At 36.8% G+C, this 27364-nt stretch overlaps 1 protein-coding gene across 1 annotated transcript in view; it reads right to left on the bottom strand.

Moving 5' to 3' along the window:
- The window catches only part of CEP192 (centrosomal protein 192), a 62219-nt gene that overhangs the window by 19127 nt on the left and 15728 nt on the right, over nt 1-27364 (bottom strand). Inside the window, 22 exon segments of the mRNA XM_031052953.2 lie at nt 1398-1521; nt 1894-2078; nt 3431-3572; nt 5921-6030; nt 8067-8185; nt 8391-8651; nt 9185-9361; nt 10123-10213; nt 10700-10876; nt 12653-12768; nt 13457-13549; nt 13671-13810; nt 14459-14522; nt 15120-15263; nt 16098-16223; nt 17706-17936; nt 18640-18788; nt 20046-20937; nt 23768-23942; nt 25339-25465; nt 25573-26590; nt 27085-27215. Coding sequence (XP_030908813.2) covers nt 1398-1521; nt 1894-2078; nt 3431-3572; nt 5921-6030; nt 8067-8185; nt 8391-8651; nt 9185-9361; nt 10123-10213; nt 10700-10876; nt 12653-12768; nt 13457-13549; nt 13671-13810; nt 14459-14522; nt 15120-15263; nt 16098-16223; nt 17706-17936; nt 18640-18788; nt 20046-20937; nt 23768-23942; nt 25339-25465; nt 25573-26590; nt 27085-27215 — 4792 coding nt within the window.

The following is a 27364-nucleotide window of genomic DNA, read 5'->3' as shown; positions in this document are numbered from 1 at the left end:
GCACAGTTTGCTGTGCTTAAGTCAGCTGTTCCCATGGGTCTGTTTCCCACCTGCAAGCTTCTGTTCTTGATCAAGACTACTTACTTGGACCCAGTGTGTAAGGTTTCAGCTCAATCTTTTTCAGTGAAGGGATCACATTTTAAAACTAGGCAGTGCAAAAAAATTGCTTGCAGAAGGCCTTCAATTCCCTGATTTTAAGACATGTTTCCACAGACAGTCCTGAGACTAGTGTTTGAGACACTCAAGATGATCTTACTTTCACAGCTACTGGAAAGTTGTTCATTGTTACCTCTTTTTGAAATCATTGTCCTTTGCACTGATTGTATCTGCAAAGAGTAGCAAATATCACAGCCCTTCCAGAAAACCCTCTTATTTTGTCCTCACTAGTGACAAAAGTTACATCTACATTTAAGTGTTTAAATGTACTACAACTTGCATGGTGATACAAGACTGATAAGAAAGTATCTGTTTCGGCAAATATCTACAAAGTTAAAGAAACTACTTAAACAAAACTCAGAAAGCAAAACCTATTCTTTTTGTGTAACATAAGACTTTTTTTGGGGAAGACAAGAATAGCAACAGGGTCTTAAAAGCCTTTCTGAACTGACCTTAAAGAAAACAAAATCCCATAAATTCAGAAGTGAGAGGTGGCCAGAACTGCGAACAGTTTTATTGTGAAAAAATTCACAAATGCCCATGGGAAGTCTCTGCAGTGATATTATGACTACTGTTCTGAAATCCTGCTAAGGACACAGGTGACCTGACACTGGCCTGACATCCTTTACATATCTACAATTATTGAGAAGCCAAAGACTGAGTGGCAAAACACAGTTTTGTTAGAATACAAAAACACCTTCACAAACATGTTCTGATGGATATCAGCACATTTGCAAAACAAAACACTAAGTCCCCAGAAGAGCAGCAGTCTGTAAGAACTGTTATTTTGGGGTTGGTTTGTTTGTTGTCAGGGGTGGGGACAAGTCCTTTCTGGTTTTAACACAGAGGTAATTTTTACATGAATAACCACTGTGAAAGGAGATTTTTAAAGCTTCTGCTTTGTTAACCATCCAGCTCCTGGATAATTATGTTGTAATAATAGTAATTCCAGGCTCAAAAAAATTCCTCTCCTCCAGGTAACTATGAGACAGAATGTCACCTTTAGGTGACAGAAGAACATTCCCTCTATACTGGCTATAATTGGATTGAGTCCTAATAGATAAAAGCTACATTTGCCTATCAGCTGATGAAAACAGTTCCAGGGCATAGTCTAAACAAACTAAAATAAATTCCTAAACCTAACCGAAATTCCTAAATTAACAGAATTCCTAAACTAAAAAGAAATTCCTCCAAAACCAACACACTTTCACACGTAAAGGAATCTACGAAAAGAAACTTACTCTGGCTCGACAACTCCATGTTGTGGGGTTATAGTAAGGCAGTGAGCTGGCCATGAAAGCTCAAATGCCAACATCCTATTAGAATTGTTGACAATTTGAACATGTCCAGTATCTGCTGTTCCACCTGTAGTATAGAAGAAGGTATAAAAAGCTAACACATACAAAGTCACAGAAGCGTCTGAGATTCAAAGATGCAATTAAGATAAAGCATTTCCTGCCTGATCTTTACTTTCACAATGCTTTAAAATCTTCACAGGTATGCAGTGCATATTACATGTACACACACACACAGAGCACACTACCTCTAACAGTATAGCAAAAAAACTGTACTCAAGTCAAGTTTACTATTAGATGTAAAGCTGCTGCAGCAAGATTATTGGCCAAGCCACATTTACAAATGAGAATAATTAAACGTATGGTATGCAGTTCACTTATTTTAATACTTAAGTGGTTATTTTATTAACTTAGAAAAAAAAAAACAACCACTCCAACTTACCAATAGAAGGAGATGTCAAAGTTAAGTACTCTGGTTTGACAATCCAAGTCTGTTGAGTGTCTGATTTACTTTGAACTAGATCATCAGTTGTTATAGGCAATGGAGGACCCTGAGGTCCTTTAACAGGAAGAACATCCAAAGTTGTATTGATATGCCTATCAGAGTTCTCAAACCTGAAAATAAGACTATGTTAAGCAAAAGTACTAACAGAAGTACCTCATGAGTAATTATAACAGCCTACTCTTAGTATTTCTCAAGATTTAATAATGAAATACAGTCTTCTTTACATGGGCTTTCAATTTAATTCAATTCTTCATTATTAAGAAATTAATTCAGGAGCTATATCATACCCATTTTTTCACAGAATGTTTAAAAGTGGAAGGTACTGTTTTGATTGGAAAGTACTAAAATAAGCAGTCATCTTTATATACATTTTATTCAGATTAAGAAAGTACTGAAGAGAGAAATAAGGCAATGAAAGTCACATGTCACAGAAAGCTGGAGGTTAGGAGGGACATCTGGAGATCACCTATTCCAACCCCGTTCAAATCAGAGTCATCTACAGCAGGTTACTCAGTATATTATCTAGTCCAGTTCCTAACTTCTCCACAGATGAAGACTTAGCAACCTCTCTAGGCAATCTGTTCCAGTGTCTGACAAACCTCACCAGAAAAGATAAAAAATCCACCCATAAAAAAACCCAACACATTTACAAAAAACACATGGATTTTTTTTCTAATTGTTTGAGTTTTTTGCATTTCCATTTGTGTCCATGGCCTCTTGTCCTGTCACTGAAGACTACAAAACATTAAAACTTAAGAAACAACCTATGCAAATGTATTCATTATAGTGTTACGGTTAACCCATATTTATTTTGGTTTTGTGCCACGTTATCTTACTAAGTAGGACTTGTATAGAATTTGGACATCTCTTTCCCTTTTCAGGCTCCAAATGCTACAGCAATCTGCCTAAGTGACAGGCACATTTTAAAGACCAGGTCTCTGCTAGTCCTCCAAAGAAATCCTCCCAATTATGGACTGCTTTATTCAAGGGAACAACAGGAGTGGGGTAGCCTCAGCACTGACAATTTTTTTTATGAGTATAGTAGATACTACACTGAAAGGCTGGACAAGGGAAAGGTCACTAAGCCTTTATAGTATATCTCTATTTCCATCCCAGACATTAAGAATTCATTACATGGAATGAAATGGTTATAGTCCTATTAGGACTACAACAACAAATACACTTTGGAAGAGCCTATGGAAAAAAAAAAACAAACCCAAAAAAGCCAAACAGGTTTATTCAGATGAAGAATAGGAAGTTGCAGGTAAAGTTAATGGTGTCAGCTGAGGGAAGAGTTTGAAAGTTATAACAGTTCAGACTATATACAGAATAAGAGTGAGAAGAGCCAACTAGGTATTCATCAGATCCATTATTTTGTAAAGCAAGGCTATTTTCACAGATACCAAAGTCTTCAATGAAAGGAGATGCACTTCAGTAAGGCATTATTAGGCAGTTAGCCTTACAGCTACATTACCTGCCTGACTCCAAATGATGCCCAGAAGACTGCTGAAATTCATCCTGATCAAAAGTGGCACATCCAACCACAGAAAGGATAACCTTTTGCATATTTGCATAGAAAAGATGGATATCATTTGTCCCCCGTGGGATATCACATACTAAAAATTAGAGTAACAGAGCAATTCAATAATACTCAGAAATTACACAACAGAGACTAAGGACATAGACCTAGTTAATAATCTCTTGACTAAGATACCCTAGATCATTCAAAAATTACTTACTGCAAGTTCAGTTATCAGGCACAAATCAACATTAACATGAGATTTATATTTTACACCTAAATACACACCAATTTTAAACTTTTTAATGACAACACGGGTATTTTCCACCTTTATACAAATAAGTATATACTAATTTGATTCCATGCCAAATTTAAGTTTTACTTTTTTTTCACACTGATAAATAAGACTAACAAATTTCTAAGGTTTCACAGAAGGAAATTCAACTTGAGATAATTTCCAATTACTCAGTCTATTCAACTTAACATTTCCTTATTTAATTCATTGCACCTGTAAATATCCAAAAGGTCAGGAATGTAAGACAATGACTTAAAAATACTGAAATGATTCATCAAAATATTTAATAATAAAAAGCAAAGTTTTCTCCTCTGCTTTGAGCTATTTCATGTTGAATAGACAGAACGAAGACCTGAACACTTCCCACACAGGATACATTTTAACCAACCATTATTTTTTTATTTCCTCTGCTGCATAGCAGATACTAGGGACAACTCTTGGTATGTGTATACATACTGGTGAAAAACTGACACTGTTTCGAACACTAACTTCAATATGTAATTTCTTAATAGGTTCATAGAATCATAGAATGGTTAGGGTTGGAAAGGACCTTAAGATCATCAGGTTCCAGTCCCCCTGCCATGGCCAGGGACACCTCACACTAAACCATATCACCCAAGGCTCTATCCAATCTAGCTTTGAACACCACCAGGGATTTTCAAATATCTCTGTGGATTAGGGCAATGAGGAATGGAGACCAAAACAGTCTATGGAGCCAATTATAACCAAGACATTCTATTCTTTGAACTTTTTTTCAACATCACCTCTTTAACAGTCTTTCACTGATAAGGCAAAAAAAAATTAAAAAAGCATTTAGATGTTGAAACAATAATTTAGTTTTCACCTAAAAAACAGCATCTTGCATAAAACAAAAAAAAAATCAGATTTCTTAATGCTGGGCACTACTACCAGCTCCTGCAAAGTATCCTATTTACAGGACATGTAACAAAAGCATGTCAATATTCCCACTGAGAAGTTGGTAAATACTAATCTGTGTAAAATAAGATTGTACTATTCACGCTGAATATCACTGGGTGACAGAAAGGTAAGGAAGGGCTTGAAGTTTGTATCATTGTTAAAATGAGTAAGAATAACCTAGTTTACTTTTCCAAGAGCTACTCTTCCGGCACTCCTCCTTGAAACCGTATTTGTGGTGTTGTGCAAATCTGTCTGCTAACAACAGTCAGTCAAATTTATTGATCAAATACAGAAAGTAGTACATAAGAGGACAAGGATCTTTTATGTCCAACATAAGTTAGTTTGAGTAAATATAAAAATGTGACCAAACAGGGAACAATCAGCTGTATTTCACAAATTCAGGAAAGTACGCTCTCAAATACAGATAGAAAAATACTCAGATGCATGAGGCAAGTCTTGTTTTCTACAGAAAGAAAAAAAAAAAACAGAAAGCTATCATTAGCAAAACTCTGGTAATAGGGCAATAGGAGATAACCAGGGATGCCTAAGCTCTAACACTGGCTTAACAGCTTCAGAGCATACTCCAGAAACCAAGTATCTTCACTAGGTTATCACCCTGAAACATACAATTTTTAGGGAAAGAGTCAGGCTTAGTTTTTTTATGGTTTGGGACTTTGGTTGGCTTTGTTTGGTTGTTTTTCTTTAAGGACACCTTTACAATATTCTGCATTCTATTTTAATAAATTCCATACTAACACAAGCAAAAGTAAAAAAAAAAATTGGGAAGGAAAATGTGTATTTTGATGTCAGCCAAGTTCTGACTGTCCTTAGTTGCCTGCAGAGCTGTTCCTCTCACATCTCACTCCTTTCTCTGGCTGCTATTGCTGTTGCGCAGTTCCACACACCCCCTTTTCCCCCCAGTCTGTCATCCCAGCAGTGCTACCACCATCACTGATGGGCTCAGCCTTGGCCAGCAGTGGGTCCATCTTGGAGCCAGCTGGCATTGGCTCTATTGGACATGGTAGAAGCTTCTAGCAGCTTCACAGAAGCCACTACTGTAGCCCACTCTACCAAAAACCTTGCCATTTAGACCCAATACATCTATCCAAATGAAGAATTTTCTTCTATATTTATTAAAAAACAAAAAAAACAGTGGAAAAATAACTATGATTCAAGCCTAAAAGCATGTTTTTCAAGTACCATGTTTTTCTTTTAACAAGTCATAGGCTTACCTTCTGTCACAAGCTGCTCCCCTTGAAATTCTTCATCAAATACAATGTTTCTCAATAAGCTCTTTTCTGGGATTATGTGTTTTTCTACCTCAGGTTTATACATTAGAGCTCTGTTAAAGAAATAAAGACAGAAGAGTCATTAAATTACACAAAGTAATGGAAAATACAATTTGAAAAGATTGATAAGATTGGTAAGAATCCAGCATAACTTTAACTTCATTATTTCTTGAATACACTAAGCTCAAACCTGTGAGCATTTGTTTAAAACTGAAATCTTTCCATAATCTTAGAATGATTAAAGAAATACCTGCTCTATTGCTGCACAGTGAAAGCAACCACTGGAATAATAGCTACTATATGCTTGTCTTTACAAGACACTTGTTCTCTGCTTGTCAGTCACACCTACCTAGATTTCTGACAAGCACCTCAGGCATCTGAGTGATTTTTCAGTCACCACAGGAAGCAGGAGAATGCTATTTTGGTCATGACTGAAAGTCTACTGAGAGGAAAATTTGACTAGTCAACAGCAGAGTGGCAGCATGTGCCAGTCAACAGCAGGAAAACAGCACCAAGGAGCATGACTGCTAGCAGACCAGAAAACACTGGGAGGAATAGGGATATAAATAGTCTGGGAAAAATGGGAAGCTACAGGTCAGTAAAAGGAAACCTGGCACTCAGACAGGGGCAGAGCTGTGGAGGTGGAAAGGATACCTCAGCACTACTAACTCTCAGATCTAAGCTACTTACCAGGCTGTTGACACTGTATATTTTTGGAGTAAAGAACTTGAGCCACAAGTTGGCAAACTAGGTAGGTTACTCATTTTACATTCCTGCCCTTAAGTCCCAAATCATGTTCTCATTCTAGTACACAATTACAGAATGAGTTTGACTGGCTTACAGTATTCAGCCATTTCAAGAAATAAGCATCTGTTTCAAATTATCAGGGGAGACTTTAGAGAAGTTCCCACCAAGAAGCAACCAACTAGACCATCACGTTCAAGAACCAAATGCCATGCCTGCTGACTAATAAAATCAGCAACAACTAATTTCACTCATATACAGTGTCCAGTCTGAATAAAGATTTCCAACACTACCTATATAGGTATATCAAGCTTCTTAATAGAGGTTTTCTGCTGATCAGTAGATCAAAGATTTTCCTAAGCCCTTCTGCCCTTTGAGAAAGATTCAATGAAGCAAACATTGCCTCAGCCAAGAGTTCATACAAAACTCAGTAACAATCATCTTTTAAAATATCTAAAATATGCCAATTTCCATGAAAAAAGTCACAAATGCAGCTGTTCCATAAGCTTTTTATGCAGTCTTACAGTAAAATTCAACTATACTTAATACTTTATTTGGATAACAATAAATGCAATGACTTTTCATGAAGTTTCGGGCAATCCATTTAAAAGCAGTAGTGAAATATTGCCATTCTAAAATTTTGCACTGAATGATGATCACTAGCACTTTAATGCTCTGCCTGTTAACTTTTTGCATTATCACTATACACCATACAAAGCACAAGTCAAAGAGAGCCACTTATGTCATTAAAAATAGAGTATTAAGGGTTTTGTGCACCTGAGCTATGCAAACTGAAATACAGAGTAACATAGCCTCTATTTAAGCTTGATAAGACATTTACAGATTCCTTCAGTGTGCTATGAGCATATGCGGATGTTATTTCTCACATAAACATATACTCAAACACTGTCTTCAAACCAAGGTGCAAATCCTGTTCAAAACTTAATACTACTGAATTTCAGTACTACTCCTTTCATGAGCCTTTTCTTTAAAAGTAAAAGCTACATACACAGACACTAATACCAAAATAGAACACAACTCTCTTTGAATTCAAAAAAGAAAAAAAATCTTTCCCAAAACCCAACACATTCAAATTCAATAACATAAAAAGAAAATAAAACCCTTAACTATCTACAGTATGCAAACAAAACCACAAATAAACTAAACCAACACTAAATAACCTATCAGATGCAAGACTGATTAGATCTTTACATATCATCACTGTCTTTGGGTTTGCTCTTGCTATTATTGGAAGCATGTTAAAACCATACTCGTGGTAGCACACACCTCTAGTTTTATCTCTTTATTAAACATCCACCTGTTACAATAGCTAAGTACAACTTACCTACGATACTGCTGCCTAGAAACTTCATCTCCACAAAAAAAACACACTGTTGATACCAATGAATTTGTTTTATGGAAGTTATTTTCCTGTTCCATTGGATTCCACGTTATAGTAATCACCTGATAAAATAAATAGACAACATAAGAAAAAATATTTGTATTTTTAGTACTAACATTTGGAATACGAGTCAAGAAATTAAGGCAATACAAGCAAAAGAGGATTTAACACAAGTGAGACTTCAATAAAGAGCCAGTCAGACACATTCTCAATATTTATTTTAATTTTAACTAATAAAACTTGCTCAGAATTGGGTATTATACTTACTTCATGTGTTCCTTCTCTTAGCACAAACTTCTCTGGAGATACCATCATTACCCGAGGATCCATAACTGTTTTTGTCTGTAGGCTTGCAAAGCACAATGCTTTAACATAGGCAGCCCGAGAACCTGTATTTCTTATGCAGAAGGAAGCTTTCCTTAATCCTGCAGGCAATAATCCATCCAGTGTTACCATGTAACTACCTGATAGCTTTTTAACATTTTCCAAAGTTATATTGCTTGTTCCTCCATATCCAGATAATGGTATCTGGGGTGGGGGAGAAAAAGAAAAAAAACTGAAAATCAGAAAAAAACCCAACCCAGAGTACTTCAAAGGAAGGTAAGCTTCTTACTAAAACTTCTGTACCAACTAACGTAAACTATATAAAGAGCTACAGAAAGACAAATGAAGACACTTAAAATCTGAACCCAAAAGAATCTGCAAGAAATAAAAAGGTCTAAATTTATTCAAACTTTAAGTTCTACTGAAAATTAAAGACCTACCTATAATTTAACAGGACAAGTTCAGATTTATGGACAGTAGTAAAGTTGAAATTCTTAAGCTACTACTAATACAGCATATAAAACTTTTCTTCCTTCCCAAGGAGAAAAATTACATGTAAAATTGAGACTAACATTCAAACTGTACAATTCAGTGGCTGTACAATCTGTAACAAGTATAGAGATACACATAGTGTGTATCTTGGAAAGTTTCAGGTTTTTGATAGAATCTGTCCTAGATTTTAAATAATATGAAAAATGTATGTTTAAAACTACTAGAAGTTAGGTTGGAACTCTTACAGTAAACTTAATTCCTGGCTGTGATCGAATCCCCAGCTGTTTGATTTCCAGCTTTGCAAAGAAGCAAGTTATTCGAGTAGGTGCAAATAGCAAGTATATATTAGTATCTTCTTTGGGACGGATTTTGAGTTCCCAATTACTAGTTAAGCGTTTTTCTGATCCAAATATACTTTGCAGCTATAAAAACAAAGATGTCAGAAGTGAGTGACTACACAGCAAAACCACATAGCAGGTAAGATGTACATCACTTGCAACCCAAAATAAACTTATTCAAAATCTGGATTAACTCAGTTGACAGTGGTATATATTTAAAATCGCAGTGCTTAAAATGCAGTAAAGAAGACCAAGTTCAAAATACTTTATATTCCCACAATAAGCATACTGACAGCTTTCAGTTTAGACCACAGAGTTTTTTACCTTCAACTACAATAAGGTACAGCTAAACTTAACCAGCACTACATTAATTCTCTTTCAATGTTAAGATTTTTAGATATCAAATCTGAACACCTGAGGGGAAAATGGGATGTAAATGTTTGTGAGCTATGTAAAAACAAAAAAGAAACAAAAAAACAATGAAACCGCTGACTCTAGTTATGATAATTCCCAAAGGCTAATTCCGGTTTTGATTTCCTCCCTCCCTCATGTACACAGAGGCCTCTGCAGCAAGATCTAGGACCCCTCCTGCAAGAAGGGCCACTGACAGATCACTCTAAGTGTTGACTCTGTGGTGCTACAGCATTTCAGCTGTTCCCAAGATCACCAGTGTAGCTTAAGCTCTGCTACCATGTTCATCCTGGCAGTCTCAGGGCACATACTCACACAGCCTAATAGTCACTGACATTTATAAAGGAACAACACTTCAGGACAAAGAAATTTTTATAATAAACATATCCTGATAATTGTCATAAATACTAAAGACAAATTTTCATGAGAGTCACCTGAAAGCAGTCTTGATCCTGGCCTCTTATCAACAGTCTTAAATGCTGGGTCACAGATGGAGAGTCATTTCTTAGAGTTAACTTCTGCTGCCTGAAAAATACAAAGCTTAGTTACATTTTGCATCAAATGTGAATTAACTTCATCCATTTATTGACAGAAATGTCCTGAAATGGGACAGTCATTTTAAAGTCATTTCATGAAAAAAATAAAATCACCTCTTGGAACAACAGAATATGTTAGCTAGAGATAGGTGCCAAAAGAGCCAATAGAAGTTTTCCATCAACTTAATTGGAAAATACTTCTCGCTGTATTTCTACCTACGTAACACACTAATCTTACAGCATCAATGGTAAACAGAGAGTCCCGAAGAATACAAAAAACTCAAACAAAATCAGTTTGTTTCCAAAGATTTCTTGCACAAAAAAAAAAAAAATTGTAAAGTACTGCTTCTCTCGAGTCATTAAACAGCTTACTTTATTACCTATGCATTATCAACATGAACAGGAAGTTTCATAAATTGCAATATAAAATACTTAACGTGATATTCTATATAAACACCTCCCAGCTTATACTTACACTGATGTTCCAACTGTTACCCCTCCCCAGGCAATGAACTGCTTGTTGGATAGAATGGGTGGGATGTCTGGGTAGCCAGCAGCTGTCGACACAGGTGTATTTTCCACAGACACCACCTCACCTTTTAGCTCCACTTCATATTGAGGTCCAGAAGGCAGCACAAGGATTTTCAAAGAACTTTAAAAGAGAAACAAATTTAAATCACAGAGTGAGATTATCTGATGAAAACATAACTGGAGGAAAAAAAAATATACATAGGCCTTTTTAACCTACCTTCTTAAGAAAATACAAACACTTCTTTTTTAACTTTATGACAAAGGCCAGTTTTAGGCATAAAATCGTAGAACGGTTTGGGTTGGAAGAAATGTTAAAGATCATCCAGTTCCAACCCCACTGGCATGGGCAGGGACACCTTCCACTAGACCAGGTTCCTCAAAGCCCCACCCAACCTGGCCTTGAACACCACTGGGCATAGCAAAACTTAAATCCTTTGGGCTGTAAATACGCATGCCACAAACAATTTTCTCAAGTATTCCATCTGGAAATGGTTCAAAAAGTTTTTCAGAGACTACAGCTAGGCAAATTTTTTTTTGCCCATGCTAACTGGTGATTATTTTGACAGACTGATTTTGGAGAGTCTCTGTGTAGATTAAAGAGGTGCATTCTGAAATACCTGCAAAACTGCATTGAAGTTTGAAAACTGAAATAAGAGGGAAAAAAAACCAAACCAAAAAACAACAAAACCAAACAACAGAAATAGAAACAAGAGACATAAAAGGTATAGGGAAGGAAATACATCAAGGTTTTAAAGAACAGGCTAATGCTATACTACAGGCCAACTTAGAGCCAGGAACAAAACTCAGAAATCTTCACTCTATCTGTTACTAAATTCCTATGGTGCCTACTGACAGAGCCCTGCATCCCATCTGTAGGGAACATGAACTCCTATTCCTGCTTTAGTGTCCTGGGTTCAGCAGCAGCAGTCATTTTTCTCCTTCTTAGTAGCTGGTGCTACTAAGTTCATTAGTCTTTTGGCGGCACTTGTAAGTGACTTCAAAGATTTCCAACCCTACTGAATACCCTGAACCTGTAAAGCAAAGCAGTTACGCATAAGGTCATAGAAAAAGCAAAGATTAATTGCTTTGCATGCCTATCCATTAGGTTCATACTGTCATTAGCACAGATGTTTAATTTCATGCACTGGGTAGGCCTAGCTAAGCTGGATAATGAAGCTGAATATATTTTGGACAGATTTCTTTGTCCCTTCTTGGTCTATTATAGCAGAAACAGGAAAACATGTAATAAAAGAGGAAAAGCTGCTCATGGTAAAATGAATCAGACCCCTGCAATTGCCAAAAAAACTCCTACATGACACCAGAATGGTCACTTGAATTAATTAAGTCTATTTCGCAGAATGAAGTTTGACAGGTGCTAACGTGCAAAAACATGAACACTTAATCTGCAAAAGGAATATGCACATTTTTGTTGCACTGGACTTAAAGTTGAACTTTCATTTGATTACAGCAGCCAAAATTAATGAATACTCTTGACCCTGATCTCTGCTTGAGCTTTTTCACATGCAAAATGGAAGTAACATTTCCTTTGCCCCAGTGGAGTAAGAGGGAAGCAACTGAAGGAGCTGCTGAAGATAAGTATTTTAAAGTTTTGATGTACTTTAGAAACAAGTACCATATGAAGAGCTTCAGGGTCTTACTCCATTTATTTACAGTCTCATGACATGCATTGATCTGTGGTGGGAAAAATTAGCTACTCATTAAACTGTGTACAGCAAAAGAGGCAAGTAACCCATGGAACAGGTGAACCGTTGCAGGAATCCACTTCATAATGAATGAAGACTCTCAGGAATAGAACTGTAAACTTCAAATTTTTTCATGACATTAAGGTCAAAAGTAGCTCTGTTTAACACAGGCAGCATAAAATCACTTATGTTACCTTTCTGTAGTCGTTACATTTTTTGGAACAAAGCAGATAGTCACTTCTCGTTCTTCTCCAGGAAGAAGGAAAAGTTCTCGAGGTTCAACAGCAAAGCAGCTGTCCTGATCTGATGTCTAGAAGTGGGCAAGGGGAAAAAGGAGGGTTGGTTACTTATTTTAGGGGAGTAAACATTTCTACATTTGGTTGTGTATCTGTTTTACATGCAGTCAGACAATTCAAATACACCTGGCACCTTCAGAACTTTCCTGAAGCCCTGCAGTAGTAAAACTCTTCTAAAGTTGGACACTCAGCTATAAACACCTCCAAAAGCAACAGTGTATACAACATTGAAGGGGCCACAAGGAGATTTAAAGAATTTAATAGTTAAGTACAACACAGCAATGGTACACCATTAGTGAAGTAACATCACTTCTCTCAACAGTGGTACCAACCGTTACTGGTATCTGTTAGTATCCAGTTAGTATCTAAATGGGTTTTACGTAACTAGGTAATGAGTATCTGCTGTGCAGCACAGGATTCACTACTTCTACGTATTTGACACACACTTGTTAAAATCTATTTGTTAAAAAGCACAAAAGTATGTTGTTAAAACAAATGCAACTGAAGCTGAGCAACAAAACTCCCATATGCTTTTTCCAATAATGTGAGATAACCTATTTGCTATTTTTCATTTTCTTTATGTAAACTTGTAACCCTTTGTCAAACCATACAGTTGAGCTAGGATCCCAAGGCTCAGTGCTAGCTTCAAGACAACAGTAATGGCACAAAACTCATGATTTCAAAAGAAAGAAGACAACTTACCTTTAATTTCAAATATACATCAATGTTTCCAGCATTCTTCAATGGCAGCTGCTGTTTGACTGCTGAACCCACGCTAGTAGATAGGCGTATTGTCTGGAAAAAGTAAAGAAGTATGCATGTATATGTACATATATAACAAAACCAAACCTTACAATAGAAGTGGACTAGGAAAGGCAAATCATTATTGAAACATGCATTGTTAACACATGCAAACCTGTAAGTCCTTTGGAGCATGTATCCTTGCTATTCCAGCTCTTGCTCGAAGAAGAATACTTTTAATCACACTGCTAGGTCCTGGACTATCCACTTCCACATCAACTCTTGCCAAGAATTCATCCGCTGGACCCAAGGAATCTAGGAAGAATTCCATGAGTAACAAAAGTAAGCAAGTCTGCTAGTAACAAAGGCCATTTCTATGGCTGCGTGTCTCACTTCAGCAATTGTCCAATCTTAACATACTAACAGCAGCTCTCCCATTACCCTGGCAATTAGCTTTTTTCACTTTTAAATAAAGTCTCACAAGACCTTATTTAAGAGTTTAACCTTTCTGTCAAATGTGACTGAAGCTGTCCATAAAGAAAACAAAACAAAACGAAATCTAGCCAAACTAGTTGATATATGTACTATTTGCTATATAGGAAGCCAGAAAAAGTCAAGAGGTTTCTTCAAATTTATTTGGCAACCAATACATTTTCTTAAATGATGCTTTAACTCCCTCAGCAAAAGCAACAAAGCAAATTCCACACATCCTGCAATAGATACCCATTTTGTATAGTTTGACACTGCAGTACAAATACTCATTAAAGTCTAACAGATTAAGACACATAACTATTTTGCCTCTGTCAGTTACTAAAACTGAATTCAATACCCAAAATATTAGGACACACAAAGCAAAGATGGACCATTTAATTTCAAGTCTGCAGCCTGTTGCTGCAATTCTAACACATACATGCATTAAAATTCATATTTGTTTCAGTTGAAAAGAAAATCAAATTGCTATACCTGAACAAGAAATTTGCTTCTTAGGTGCATGGAACAGAACCCACACTGTTAAAGCTTCAGGATCCTGAAAAAGAAACTGGTTGAGTCATCTTATGGGAGGGAGAAAATTACTGAAGAGAAGGAGGAAAAAAAACAACTAAAAAAAACCTAAAAAAAGGAAACCCAAACCTATATAGAAACAAACCTATAGTGCTCAAATAAGTGGACTCCCCAAAAATCATTGTTGTGAACTCAGATATTCAGAACCATCACTTCAGAGAGCAAGTGTCCTGAGTTCAGCAGTAGCAGTCATTTTTTCTCCTTCTTAGCAGCTGGTTCAAAGCTGTGTTTTTGACTTTCGGCCTGGGAACAGTGCTGATAACACCGATGGTTTTAGTTACTACTTGAATATTTAGTCTGACCAAGGACTTTCTGAGTTTCATGCTCTGCCAGGGAAGAGGGGAAGCCAGAAGGAAGCAGAGACAGGACACCTGACCCAAACTAGCCAAAGAGGTATTTCATACCACAGCATGTCATGCCCAGGATGTAACTGGGAGTTACCCGGAAAGGCTAGTTCACTGCTCGGTCGAGCTGGGTATTGTCAGGTGGTACTGTATTCTCTTCCCTTGTTAAACCACAACAGCAAGTAACAGGAAGAACCAGCCAATTACACACTACTCACTTGCCCATCGTAGCTTGCATGTATCACATGATTTACAACTGATGGAGCTGCTATCTGAGAAACTGTATCCATTTGGAGTGATTTTTCATTCAAAGGTTTAATTGCTTCCTTGGAAAACGTGAAGCAACGCCAAGCTACTGCATTCTGTCGAAGAAACAAAGTATTAGGACATCAAATATCTTCTTGTCACTAAAAATAATGCTGACAAAGCCAAGAAAAGCAAGGCAAATTCTGAACAATCTAAGTAGTCTGGAAAAAATAATCTATTCAAGACCAACTCTCATTAGTCACCAAGACAACCTGATACATCTTAACATAAGGCCAGTCTTTTCTTTGTTCTCCTACATAAGGAAACCATACCAGCTCTTCCCACAGCACAAAACAGCCAGCCAAGCCAAACACCTGAAATCTGCACTGCCACAGAAATGCAGAGGAACATACTGTAGCCTATAACACAGGCTACTACTATCTAGTGGGAGACAAAGCAGAGTTAAGACTCCTGCTCTTGCTCCTGCAGAAAAAGAGAGAATATGTTAAACTTGACAGGAAGCAAGTTTGGCTGCTTGTTTGAACAGCCACCTGTTCTACTTGAACAGCAGACTACACCTCCAGCTTCTCAGAGGGAAGGTATAGGCATCATGATCGTTGTGCTACCTACTGCCCTGTCCTATCAAATCAGCAACACAAAAGCAGCAGTCCATGGCTAAGCTGTAAAAGGAAAAAAAGCCAAAATAAACCCCAAAACAAACTCCCCCAAACCACCACAACTATCCAGAACCATTTTTGATGGTTCCAATATATAGCAGAATCAGATTGCCAATCTACAAAACAATTCATTTCCTGACTAATCAAAGATTTCTTAGAAATCTTACATATTTCCAGACTATATTTCTTAATGACATATAACAAAGTGTTCTGGTACTAAAATCTAGTATCACAAGAAGTTACCTTTCATGTACAGGAAGATTATGTACTTACAGCATTAATAATGAGCCGAATTGGCACAAAAGCATGGGTTTTGTTGATAAGTTTTAGTGGAAGAGCCTTCCAACTGCCAGAATTCAAGTCACCAAAATCCAGATAATCTTTTTTTCCTGTTTCCACCTGGTTTTAAGGCAAAATAGAACTTATAAGGAAGGAAAATCTCAAAAATACACTCCTATACAAAAGCACCAGGAAAGTAAGGATTCCACCCTCCTAATGTTGTACCAACATACAATACACATGTTCTACCAGGGGTAGATGGAATCATGTTTACTTTGATATCAAAAGGTGTTGAATGCAATCTGCCATCTCACACATATTTTGCATCAGTCAATTAAGCCAGTCTTAATGCAATATTTATCCACTAAAATTGAGTACACAATCAAATTATTTTGGCTAATTTAAAACAGAAATAAGTGTAAACTATGATTCTTGATAGCAAACATGAAATGTCAGTTTTAGTTTTCTTCATTTTTAACTTGCTACAATAACATTTTAACTAAGCAGTAGTTAATTTTAGCATAGGAACACTTGAGTGTCATGATGTGGAGCAAAATACAGCTTTTATTTGGTACTTTTTCTAATCTCAGTAATATGCTGAAACATGCAGAGATAGAGCTTTAGAGGTTTAATTTAATTTAAATATGAAGCAAGCTTGAATGAACTACATCACGAAGAACATGAAGAATGATGGATTTTGGCAAAATACATATGAAAAAGGCATTAAAATTAAATTAAAATTTATGAAAGAAGCATTAAAAATTTTATCCATTCATGTGTATTCAACTAGAATATCATTACTTTACAGCATCTACTTAGCCCAAAGCAAGTTAACAAACTACTTTAAAGTAGAAAGTCATTAAAGTATAAAATTCCAAGAAAAATAATTAAAATAAGTTAGCTTAGGTTAATGATTGAAAATTTTACTTTCATCAGTGACACCACAGACTATCATGTAATTTATTCAAGCACTTCCAAAAGTATCATCAAACCCATTTCTGCCTGTTGATACTCTTGAATTTAGGACTACATAAAGCCTGGTTTAATTCTTTATGTTACACTGTCTCCCACCTGGTTGTCCTTCATAAGATGCAAGGCAATGCATTTTATACATCCACTTACTTTTGATTTCCAATTAGTTCAAACTAAGAAAATATTCTCTAGGATCATAAGTGGCCAACAATAACAAACCAAGACAAAGGCTACTTGATGTAAAGAATAAAGAAATCCTTAAAATTGGAACTAAATGGGGATTATTACATTTTAATGCCTGATGGTATCTAATATAGCAGATACCTAGAAAGCATTAGATGTTTAAGACCTCATCTATTCTTTTAATAATGAAAAAGTAATATATTCGTTTCAGACAGAATCTTTCTTTTCCAGCTAGATGTCTTTCCATAACTAAAACTTCCCAGATAGTTATAAACGTCTCATAAACATTCGCCTATAGTCCCTCCCACGAAGGAACAACCTTGTGCTCCTATTCTTTTCCAATGTCATTGAAGTACTCATAAAATTAATAAATAAAAGCACAACAAAAACTATCACAAAAAAAACCAAACAAACACACACAAACCCCCACACTAAGCAGGTACTCACTTCTAAATGAGGATTTTCGGCAACTGCTGTCAGAACTACCCTACTTGCCAAAGCTTCTGCCTGAACAATTGTCTCTGCATCTGCAGAAACTGGCCAAGATGAAACATTGAGAATACACTGAAAGATCCCCGAATGACAAGGTAAGAAAAGTATTTTCACGTTGTTGGTAGAATAGGGTCCTACGATGGTTTTATTCTTGAAAACTAGACACTGATATTTCACAGGGTCCACCTGAAAAACAAAAATCTCTGTCATTTACAACATGTCTCTTGCCAGAGGATAGCTTCTTTCAAAATACCACATTTATCTGGCACCACTGCTCAGCACAGACATTTCATATATGTTTTTGCTCAATATTAATTATTGCACCTTCATACTCATGTCCCACTGCCATCTCAATCACCTGTAAGCATTTCCTTTTTAGTTAAAGCTTTAGATAAGTCAGTCTGAAATGTAAGTCAACTGGGGTTTCTTTCCAGCATCTAGTGAAATATTAACATTGGTATTATAGTATTTATTATAGTTGAAAATTAATTCATACATAAACCACTGATTTTTTGAGAAAGTACCAAAATAAACAAACTAAATAAACAAATAAGCAAAGCCAATTCTACTTGATGCTTTCTGCCAACAAAGACAGAAGGAAGAGGAGTGGTGGAGGAGTAATGGGAAGATCAGTGGATGGAGGTCACCAGTAAATCCTAGTGCAGATTTCTCCAAGTTTCTGTTGTGAACATACTAGTAGATAATCTTCAAGCAGGAGAGACAGACTGCAAGCGACATCCACGTGTTAACAGCATTATTCTCAGACAAAAGCCGAAACAAAGCACTGTACCAGTTACTAGGAAGAAAATTAACTCTATCCCAGCTGAAGCCAGGACAAGGGTAAGATTACAGCATTATTGCTATAGCTTTATTAAAAAATATCTCTTACCTTTTCCCCATTAACTGAAACACTGAGTATTCCAATGCTGACCTGCAACCACCGTTCAGTTGGATTATAAATGTTAAGAACCGTCTGTGATGCAATTCCCACACAACAGGCATTAGGGAACTTCAATTCTTCTGGTACTTTCACATGTCCTTTGGAAGAAAACATGCTTTTACTAATTCCAAATATCCAGAAGCAAATCGGCACTCAAGGCCACCACTATGTCAAATTTATAAACTCATTTAAGGAATGCTTCATTATGGCAAGGCAATGTTTGACTCCTACAGGTTTCAAAGAATGTTTTCCATGAGCCTGATATTCAGAATTTGAATCAACTGTTTCTAAACTGCATCTTACTTGGAGTTCTACTGTTGTGAACAAAAACACAGAAATATCACATCCCATACAGACGCTAACACACAAAGTGTATGTGTACGTATGCACACACACACCTTATATAAAATACTCAGTGTTCACAATTTAATCAGTACTATCCCAACTCAAGGAAACGTGAATATAAGTATTATAACAACTCTGGAACATTTATACTGACCAAAGAGGAAAATCTTTTTTTACCAGAGTATAACTGTTACCTAGAAAGGTGTTGAGGCATTTTTTTGCTATAGAAAATACCAAGTACTTTTACAGTACATTTTTGCTGAACTGTGGTCTTCAACAGTTATCACCAAAGAGAAATTCTGCTTCAAATATTTTACTGAATTTCTGGTTTTAATACTTCTGAAATAGTCAAAATAATTCTTTCAGATAAATTTGACATTTTGTCTGTAAAAACTAGACAGGAAAAAAATAAGATATCATAGGTTCAATGAAGTCTTTAAAAGAAAACACTAATTTGCACTGCTTAGGTTAAGAGCTAATACAGAGAAATACCAGACAATACAGAAAGCATTTGGCAGCTGATCTTTCTCCTTCAGAACCAAAGAACATCTTAAGCCCTCCAGTTTCCTACTGTGTTTTGGCTTAACTGACCATTAACACCAAGTTATGTGGGAGACTGAAATGCCATCTACTTTCCAGACAAAATACAACTGAATTTCCAGAGCATGACTTGTCTTGTCTAGCATGAGCTGCAGCTAGGATCTCTTTTTCCTATAAAAGAGTTCCTTTAAATGAACATAAAACCACTGAATGCTGAAGAATGCTGAAACTCTTTCAGATTATGAAAATTTGCTTTTAAGACAATTAGAGGGCCTATAAGAATAGACCATGAATTAAATATAATTTAAAAAGGAAAATTAGTAGTACCTTTTTTTAAATAACAAAGTTTGCATAAAGGATAATTGTGGTTACACTTGGTAGTCACTTTGATTTTATTTACTATAATATTAGCATAATCACTATCTCCATTCTTGCCTACAGCTGTGTTTTAAACACACCCTAAAAAACACACTTACCAGGTGACTTTGTCAACTCCCATTCATTTCTACCAGTTCCAAGAGGTTGTCCAGTACATGAGTTTAGATTTAAAATATTCTTGTTCCAGGAAGTAGGGTGTGGATTACAAAGTGAAGCTGCACCAAGAGAGCCAGGACCAATATTTGGACCTATAGGAATTCCTATCATAACTGGATTCTCAACATGTCCTGCTGAGATACCGGAACAAGGAAGCCCTGCTGGAAGGCCAAAACCTCCAGAGCTGCAGCCATGAAACCGAGACAAAACTGTATTTCCAGTAGATGGTATATTTCCCAGGTGGTGTTGTGCAAATGGAGTTGCTGCAAGAGAATGTCCTGTAAGCAATGTGGGAACAGAAGATTGACTCTCTGAAGTAGTGACATGGGGTTTAAAGCTTGAAATTGGAACATGTTGTTCACCAGCTGAGTTTTGACTGAGTGGCATATAAGTGCTTAATCCAGGATATATGGGTAATGTATTCAAGGACGGTAATCCTTGTCTCTGTGCTCTGCTTGTTTGATCGGGCCACACTTCTTGTGCATCAAGATTAACAGAAAGTGGCTGAAAGATGCAGAATTTACTTGGTAAAGCTGATTCAACATGGTCTAGCTCTTTATGATTTGCTGCTACATTTGAAGGAATAGATGCAAGCTGCTTTCCATTCTTGGGGAAACCTTCTTTGGACACTTCTTGACCCAGTCTATCATCAAGTTTTCTCTGAAGATCTGCAATTTCATTTTCTTCTGATTTCTGGTCAGTGTTAAGCAGTGCTTCTTTTCTATTTCTTTGACACACATGCTCTTCTAGATTTTCATTTGTCTGTTCCTGTGAAAGAGTTGGGCTCGCTCGAATTATTGTTGTGCTCAGTTCACCAGCATTTTCACCCTAGTAAACAAATATGCAGTATTAAGAAGTTTAGAAAAGAAAATAGAGTACATTAAAGATGACAGCCCATAATATCTGTACTGCCATCAGATATAATTCATCAAGTTTGTCTTGTCTGAAGTTCTGCTTTTGTAACATCTGTGGCTCTTCACCTTGAAAAAGAAAACCTGGAACTTCAATCTGTTTGCTCTCCAAAGTCACATTCTAGTATTGGGTCTGGCTGAGGTGGAGTTTATTTTCTTCATAGCAGGCCCTATGGTGCTGCATTTCTAGATTTGTGAGCAAAACAACAGTGCCAGCACACCAGTGGTTTAGTTATCACTGAGCAGTACTTGCACAGTGTCCAGGCCTTCTCCATTTCTCACAGCTGCTTCAGAGAGTAGGCTGGCTGCGGCAAGAGGTAAGGAGAGGACACAGTCAGGACAGCTGACCAAAGAGAGAATCCATACCATGGAATATCCTCAGCAATAAAAGTAGTTGTTTGGATTGTTACAAGAAAGTAAGCTGCACGTTACAATCCTTTAAAAAAGAGATTCAGGGAGCTGCTTGAGGCGAGGTGGCTCACCAGCTCAAATCAACCAAACAAGAAATAACAAAAAAAATTGAAAATCATGCACCTTTGACAACCTGACCCTAGTGCTAAAAACAGAGCACTACTGGTTAAACAGATTGTGCCACAGTAAGTGTTATTGGTGTTATGTTCAGATCTGAACATAACTCCAATATAGTCTTGTCTATAAGAAGCTTCAGGGAAGAGACATGAAAGTGGCTCTTAACAAGTACAAATGAGATTAAGATCTCTCAGACTCTCAGCATAAAAGATCACTAACCCAAAGGAATAAATTAATACTGCTGTGTTCTAAGTGGAACTTACCAATGTACTCATAATACAAATGTAAAACTTCGGCAAAGTACTTGAGGATCTCCTTGTTGAACTACCCTAGGGAACAAAGGCTACTCAAACAGTAACATCTTTTCAAGACAGAGGGACAAACTAGTATGCAGACAGTTATATTACTGCATCAAGAGTAATGCATTTGTATGAGATGACAGGAACCTAGAACCATATGCATTTCAAACATAATACAAACCCAAGAGCTGATGCTACACCAGCAAAGACTACAAGCAAATACCCACTTAAATTGGCCCTTGGGTTCCTTCCTGCTGGACTGTAATTCCCACTGGAAACATCAGGATGAAAAAGATAATTCCCTGTGCAACCACACCTAGAACAAAATGGACTATAGGCCAGACACATGCTTCCTTCTTCCTGATGCTTTCAGCATGAAGGAACATTGCTAGTGGTGCTTTCTTTAGACAGAAAGCTTCACTAAGCCTTCACTAACAACCAGTTCTGAAAAGCCTCACCCTGCGCTAATTAAAAATAATAAGAGTAGATAGCATTTCTATTTTTAAGTTCCATCCACATTTCCACACAGTTTGGAAGGGGGGAGGCATAACAGAAAGATTCCAGATTCCAAGGGGCCCATGGATTTAGATAAAAGAATGTCAATTATCTTAATCAGCATAATATTGCAAGTCTGAACAAAAGTTTTGCTCTCAAAGTTCACTCTTTGCTAAACCAGTAAGAACTGTCAGAATGACAGTCGGTAGGAAATGACAACCTCAGTCCTGAAAAATACGATAAAGCCAAAACATGCATTTATAAACATTTCTCATGACAAAAAAAAGCAGGAAAAGTATTCTCCTAAGAGCTGAAGCTGAGCAGAAATTGAGCCTCAGGAGCGATGAAAGCAGATACAGATCCTGCAAACTACTACTGGAATACCATACTGCACTTCAAAACCAGAATGATTTATCAAAAAATTGAGGAAAAAATGAAAGGGCAAAAATACGCTAAATCTAACTTTCTTCAGAAGTGAGTAGCTCTTTCAATGTTTCACTATGTTTACATTCATTAGAGTTTGTGCATTTATCACAATCTATTTCAGAATTTCGTTGATGAGAAACTGAACCTGAGCCTGCTTCAGTGTGTGCTCACAGCCCAGAAAGCCAACCATATCCTGGGCTGCACCAAAAGGAGCATGACCAGCAGCTTGAAGGAGGTGATCCTGCCCCTCTACTCTGCTCTTGTGAGACCTCACTTGGAGTACTGTGTGCAGTTCTGGTGTCTTCATATGTTGAGAACATGGAACATGTTAGAACAAGTCCAGAGGAGGGCCACGAGGATGATCAGGGGACTGGAGCACCTCCTGTATGAAGACAGGCTGAGAAAGTTGGGGCTGTTCAGCCTGGAGAAGGCTGCATGGAGACCTCATAGCAGCCTTCCAGTATCTGAAGGCGGCCTATAAGAAATGCTGGGGAGGGACTCTTCATTAGGGACTGCAGTGATAGGACAAGGGGTAATGGGTTAAAACTTAAACAGGGGAAGTTTAGATTGGATATAAGGAAGAACTTCTTAACTGCTAGGGTGGTGAGGCACAGGAATGGGTTGCCCAGGGAAGCTGTGAATGCTCCATCCCTGGCAGTGTTCAAGGCCAGGTTGGACAGAGCCTTGGGTGACATGGTTTAGTGTGAGGTGTCCCTGCCCATGGCAGGGGGGTAGGAACTAGATGATCTTAAGGTCCTTTCCAACCCTAACTATTCTATGATTCTATTTACATTTTAAAAAGGAGTGGGGGAAAATGAGGATACATTCTCCCTATGCACAGCATGTCTTGAACTGTTAATGAGCTCTTACAGCTTTTCTAATTTTTAATTATTTTGACCTTAAAAGGGTTTGGTTCGGGGTTGAGAGAGAGGTGTGGTGTTGTTTGTTTGTTTTAATGTAGGGGAATTAATACATATTTACAGTTCAAGATTTTCTTACCCAGTACATCTCTGGATTATTTATTACAGCTGTGTTCTTAAGGGTACTGCCAGATGCAGAGACATAGGTTAATCTGCTCATGCTAGGACTTGAGTAAAATGACTGAGGTAGTAGTACACTTTCTTTGCAAGAAGATTCCTGGTAACATGACTGGCTAATAAAGTCAATTTCAGACCTGAAAAACAGATATAAAGTATGTCAGTATTAGAATGTATCTCTAATACTACCCCCAAGAAAACCAGTGCTACACATTAGCTATACTATTCTAAAAGTCAACTTCCGCAGCCATTCTGTTTAGTACAGTCAGTACAAAAAAGACATCAGCTCTCAATTAATCTTTATAAATTCTCGCTTTGATGTACATAACCTCATTTTCATGGGACATAAATCCATAAGGCAAAGCACCAGAATCCCATGGCTCTACTCAGATGCTGAGGTCACAGAAACAACACAACTTATTAAAAAAGTGAATCAATATACTTATATCTAACTGGATGTAAAACTGTCAAATGAAAACATCCAATATCCCAGGCACCACACATTATTATTTCCCATTTACTGTTGAGATTCTCTTCATTTCACACACCTCAAAACACAGCATCTCTCACCCCTTTGTCAAACAAGAAATAGTGACATGAAAACAAAGTCACTGACAATTTTTAAGTGGAAATTCTAATGTCTATATAATATGCTCGCAAAAATACACATACTTCTGCACATTTTAACTTTTGAGAAATGCCAGACAGCCTATAATTCTAAGAGCATGTTCAACACTAACTGTAGCTAAATATCAAACAGTGAACTTAAGGCAAAGAAATTATTGCCTCCTCTTCTTAGAAGAATGTATATTGGTTACTGGTCACATTTATATGTTTACAACTACATAATCATCTTAATTGTAATCTTATCATTTATATAACACTTATTGTTATGGGAACTCATTTAAGTAATATTGCCCTTTCTGTCACTAAGAAAGCCTTAGATCTTAGGTGTAAGTGGCCATTTTAAAATATGAAGTGGTCAAAAGCAGTACAAATATTTCTATCCATCCTCCCTCATAATAAGGAGAGAAATAAGAGTGAAATAGCTATAACCTTAAAAAGCACATCTTAATTGATCTATACAGTGTCAAGCGTTGGTGCAATTAACAGCATAACCCCCAAACAAATAGCTTTATTTATAAAAGGTAAATTACACTAGAACAACAGTTAGTAAGTATGGAATTTTATAGCTCTACCAACACAAAGGTTTAAGTATCCAACGTATCTAAGAGGCTGAGTATTCTGTATTCTTGCAATACTGGATAAACTTGAGCAGAAGCAACAATGTACCCACACAGCATCTATGTCTCACCAGGCCAGTGACGAAAATAAGAAGTTAACAATTGCTTAAGACTGCTTCCCTATACACATAATAGAAGCAAACAGAAAGCTTAGTCTAAAGAATGTAGTTTTAGCCTAATAAAGATCTTTTATAAACTGAGATCAAGGACAACATTCAAACTAAAATCTGTCCCTCAAAAATCCTTATGAAGTATTAATAATTCTCATAACCTGGACCAAGGAATTTACCCTGAAAATGCTGTTCCTGATGTCTCACTAGGAGAAGAGTGAATGAGTGGTGAAGTAGAAGGTCTGAAGGTACACTGCTCATCCTCCAGAGACTGCAGGTCACATTCAGGTAAAATAGGTTTATGTTCTGGTAAATAAACAGAATTTAATAATGGTGTTTATTTAAGCACAGGGAACAAGGCTACTGTCAAGAAAAGCCTTAACATCTGGTTACATTTACATAGGTTTACTTACCAGTACTATTCTGAGAAGTTGGGGAGAGCTTCTCAAAAGTTACGTGTTTAGTATTCCCACTGCAAGCAATACTGGCATCTTTGTTTCTCTTCTCTATTTTTGCATCTTGCTTCTTTTCATCACTATTCAGTCTCTGTATAGGCATTGCTTTTGCAGGACTTACTGAGACATATTTTCTAGATGGCTTGGCATTTTTTAAGTTGCTGAGTGACAAAGTATTTCCCACACTTCTCTCCTCCAAATCATTACACAACTCAGCAACAGCATTTGTTCCTTGATCTACTGTTTCTGTGTCTTCCCTGATACAACATCTACTACTGAGATTGTCAGTCTGGTAAGGAAGTGGACTTCTCTGTGCCACTTCCATTTCTGCTGCTGAAGGAATTCCACATACCTGTACTTCATTTCCAGTAGGTGAGGTTTGAGTATTGAGCCTATCTGATCTACGACCAATATTCAGCGACTGTAAGTGTTCACTGTTGGCTAAATCTGACGATTTGTCTGAATGCTTAGCCCCGTTTGCAGTCACATCTTCATGGGTGGGAACACCAGACAGACTAGAGAAATTCTGAGTATAATTTTCTTCATTAAAATAATCCAGAAATTGCTTCTCTATTTCTTGCTGCTTGCTATGATTATTTATGAAGTCTTCTGAAAGAATATCTTTATCTTTACCCAGTAAGAACGTATCAGACGCTTCATGTGTTACAACACTCTCGCACTCACTTTCATGTCCAATGTCATCTGTTTTTTTGAGGTATTTTTCCATATCAAACGCACTGTTATCCACATGGCTGGATAATGTCTGATTAGCAGGAAGTACTTTCTCTTTAACAATTCCAGTAACGAAACATGTTCTTTTATTTTTATTGGAGAGTGCCATCATCATAGCAGCTAACTGGGAAGGATCAGCACTGGAGGAAGCATTAGCAATAGCAGATGCAATTGTGCTAATACTTAGAACAGAGTCAGAATTATTAGATTGGCTGTCTTCAAACTTGTCTTTCTGAATACCATCCTACAATAAACCAAATGAGTTAAGCACCAAATTAAGAGAACTTCTAGTGTTTTGTTTTCTGCATTTTGTTTATTTTAATTATTTGGCATTTTTGTATATGGTACTGTAGTAACATTTCTAGTTGCCACGTTTTTAATCGTCTATTAAAAAGAAACACTGCAATAGGCGTAATTCTTGTTGTGATTTTTTAAGTCTACTCCACAAATTTGTTTGGTTTCTTTTGAAGATCAAACAAAGACAGTGCTCAGAAGCCTTAGTTCCCGTAAAACTTTTAAAATCCTAAAGTGTAGTAAAAATCACATCAGAACAAACAGTAGACAATTTACCATGACCAAATACACAGTATCTTCCCAGAGAACCTGATCAATATAAAAATCAATGAGCTGATATGAATGTCCTAAATTTATCTACATTCAAAGAAACAATAATAACTAAAGTTATTCAGATTTTGTTCAAGTTCATAGTTGCACTTAATAGAAAAATACTAGAAATACCTTTGCTCTGTTTTTGGTAGTAGTTTCTGTATTGATGCTTTTAAGCATTTCAGCTGCAGTATCCATTCTATCCCACGCACCCTCACAGCTGGGAGAATTATTGTGTTCTTTTGTTTGTGCTTCTAAGTCACCTAAGAACAAAGAAAAAGATAGGAAATTAATTTACAGTAAGAAAATTGTCTAAACTTCTGCATTCTTGGGATACACACACTCCCCCCCCTTTTTTTTATAGAAAAAAGAGGTGCTGTAAAGGCACAAATCGAAATGCATCAATTGTTTC

This window comes from Melopsittacus undulatus, chromosome 1 (genome assembly GCF_012275295.1).
Source record: "Melopsittacus undulatus isolate bMelUnd1 chromosome 1, bMelUnd1.mat.Z, whole genome shotgun sequence".
In the NCBI taxonomy this organism is placed as follows: Eukaryota; Metazoa; Chordata; class Aves; order Psittaciformes; family Psittaculidae; genus Melopsittacus; species Melopsittacus undulatus.
The sequence above is the reverse complement of the archived record's forward strand: the minus strand, read 5'-3'. Positions and strand labels throughout refer to the sequence as shown.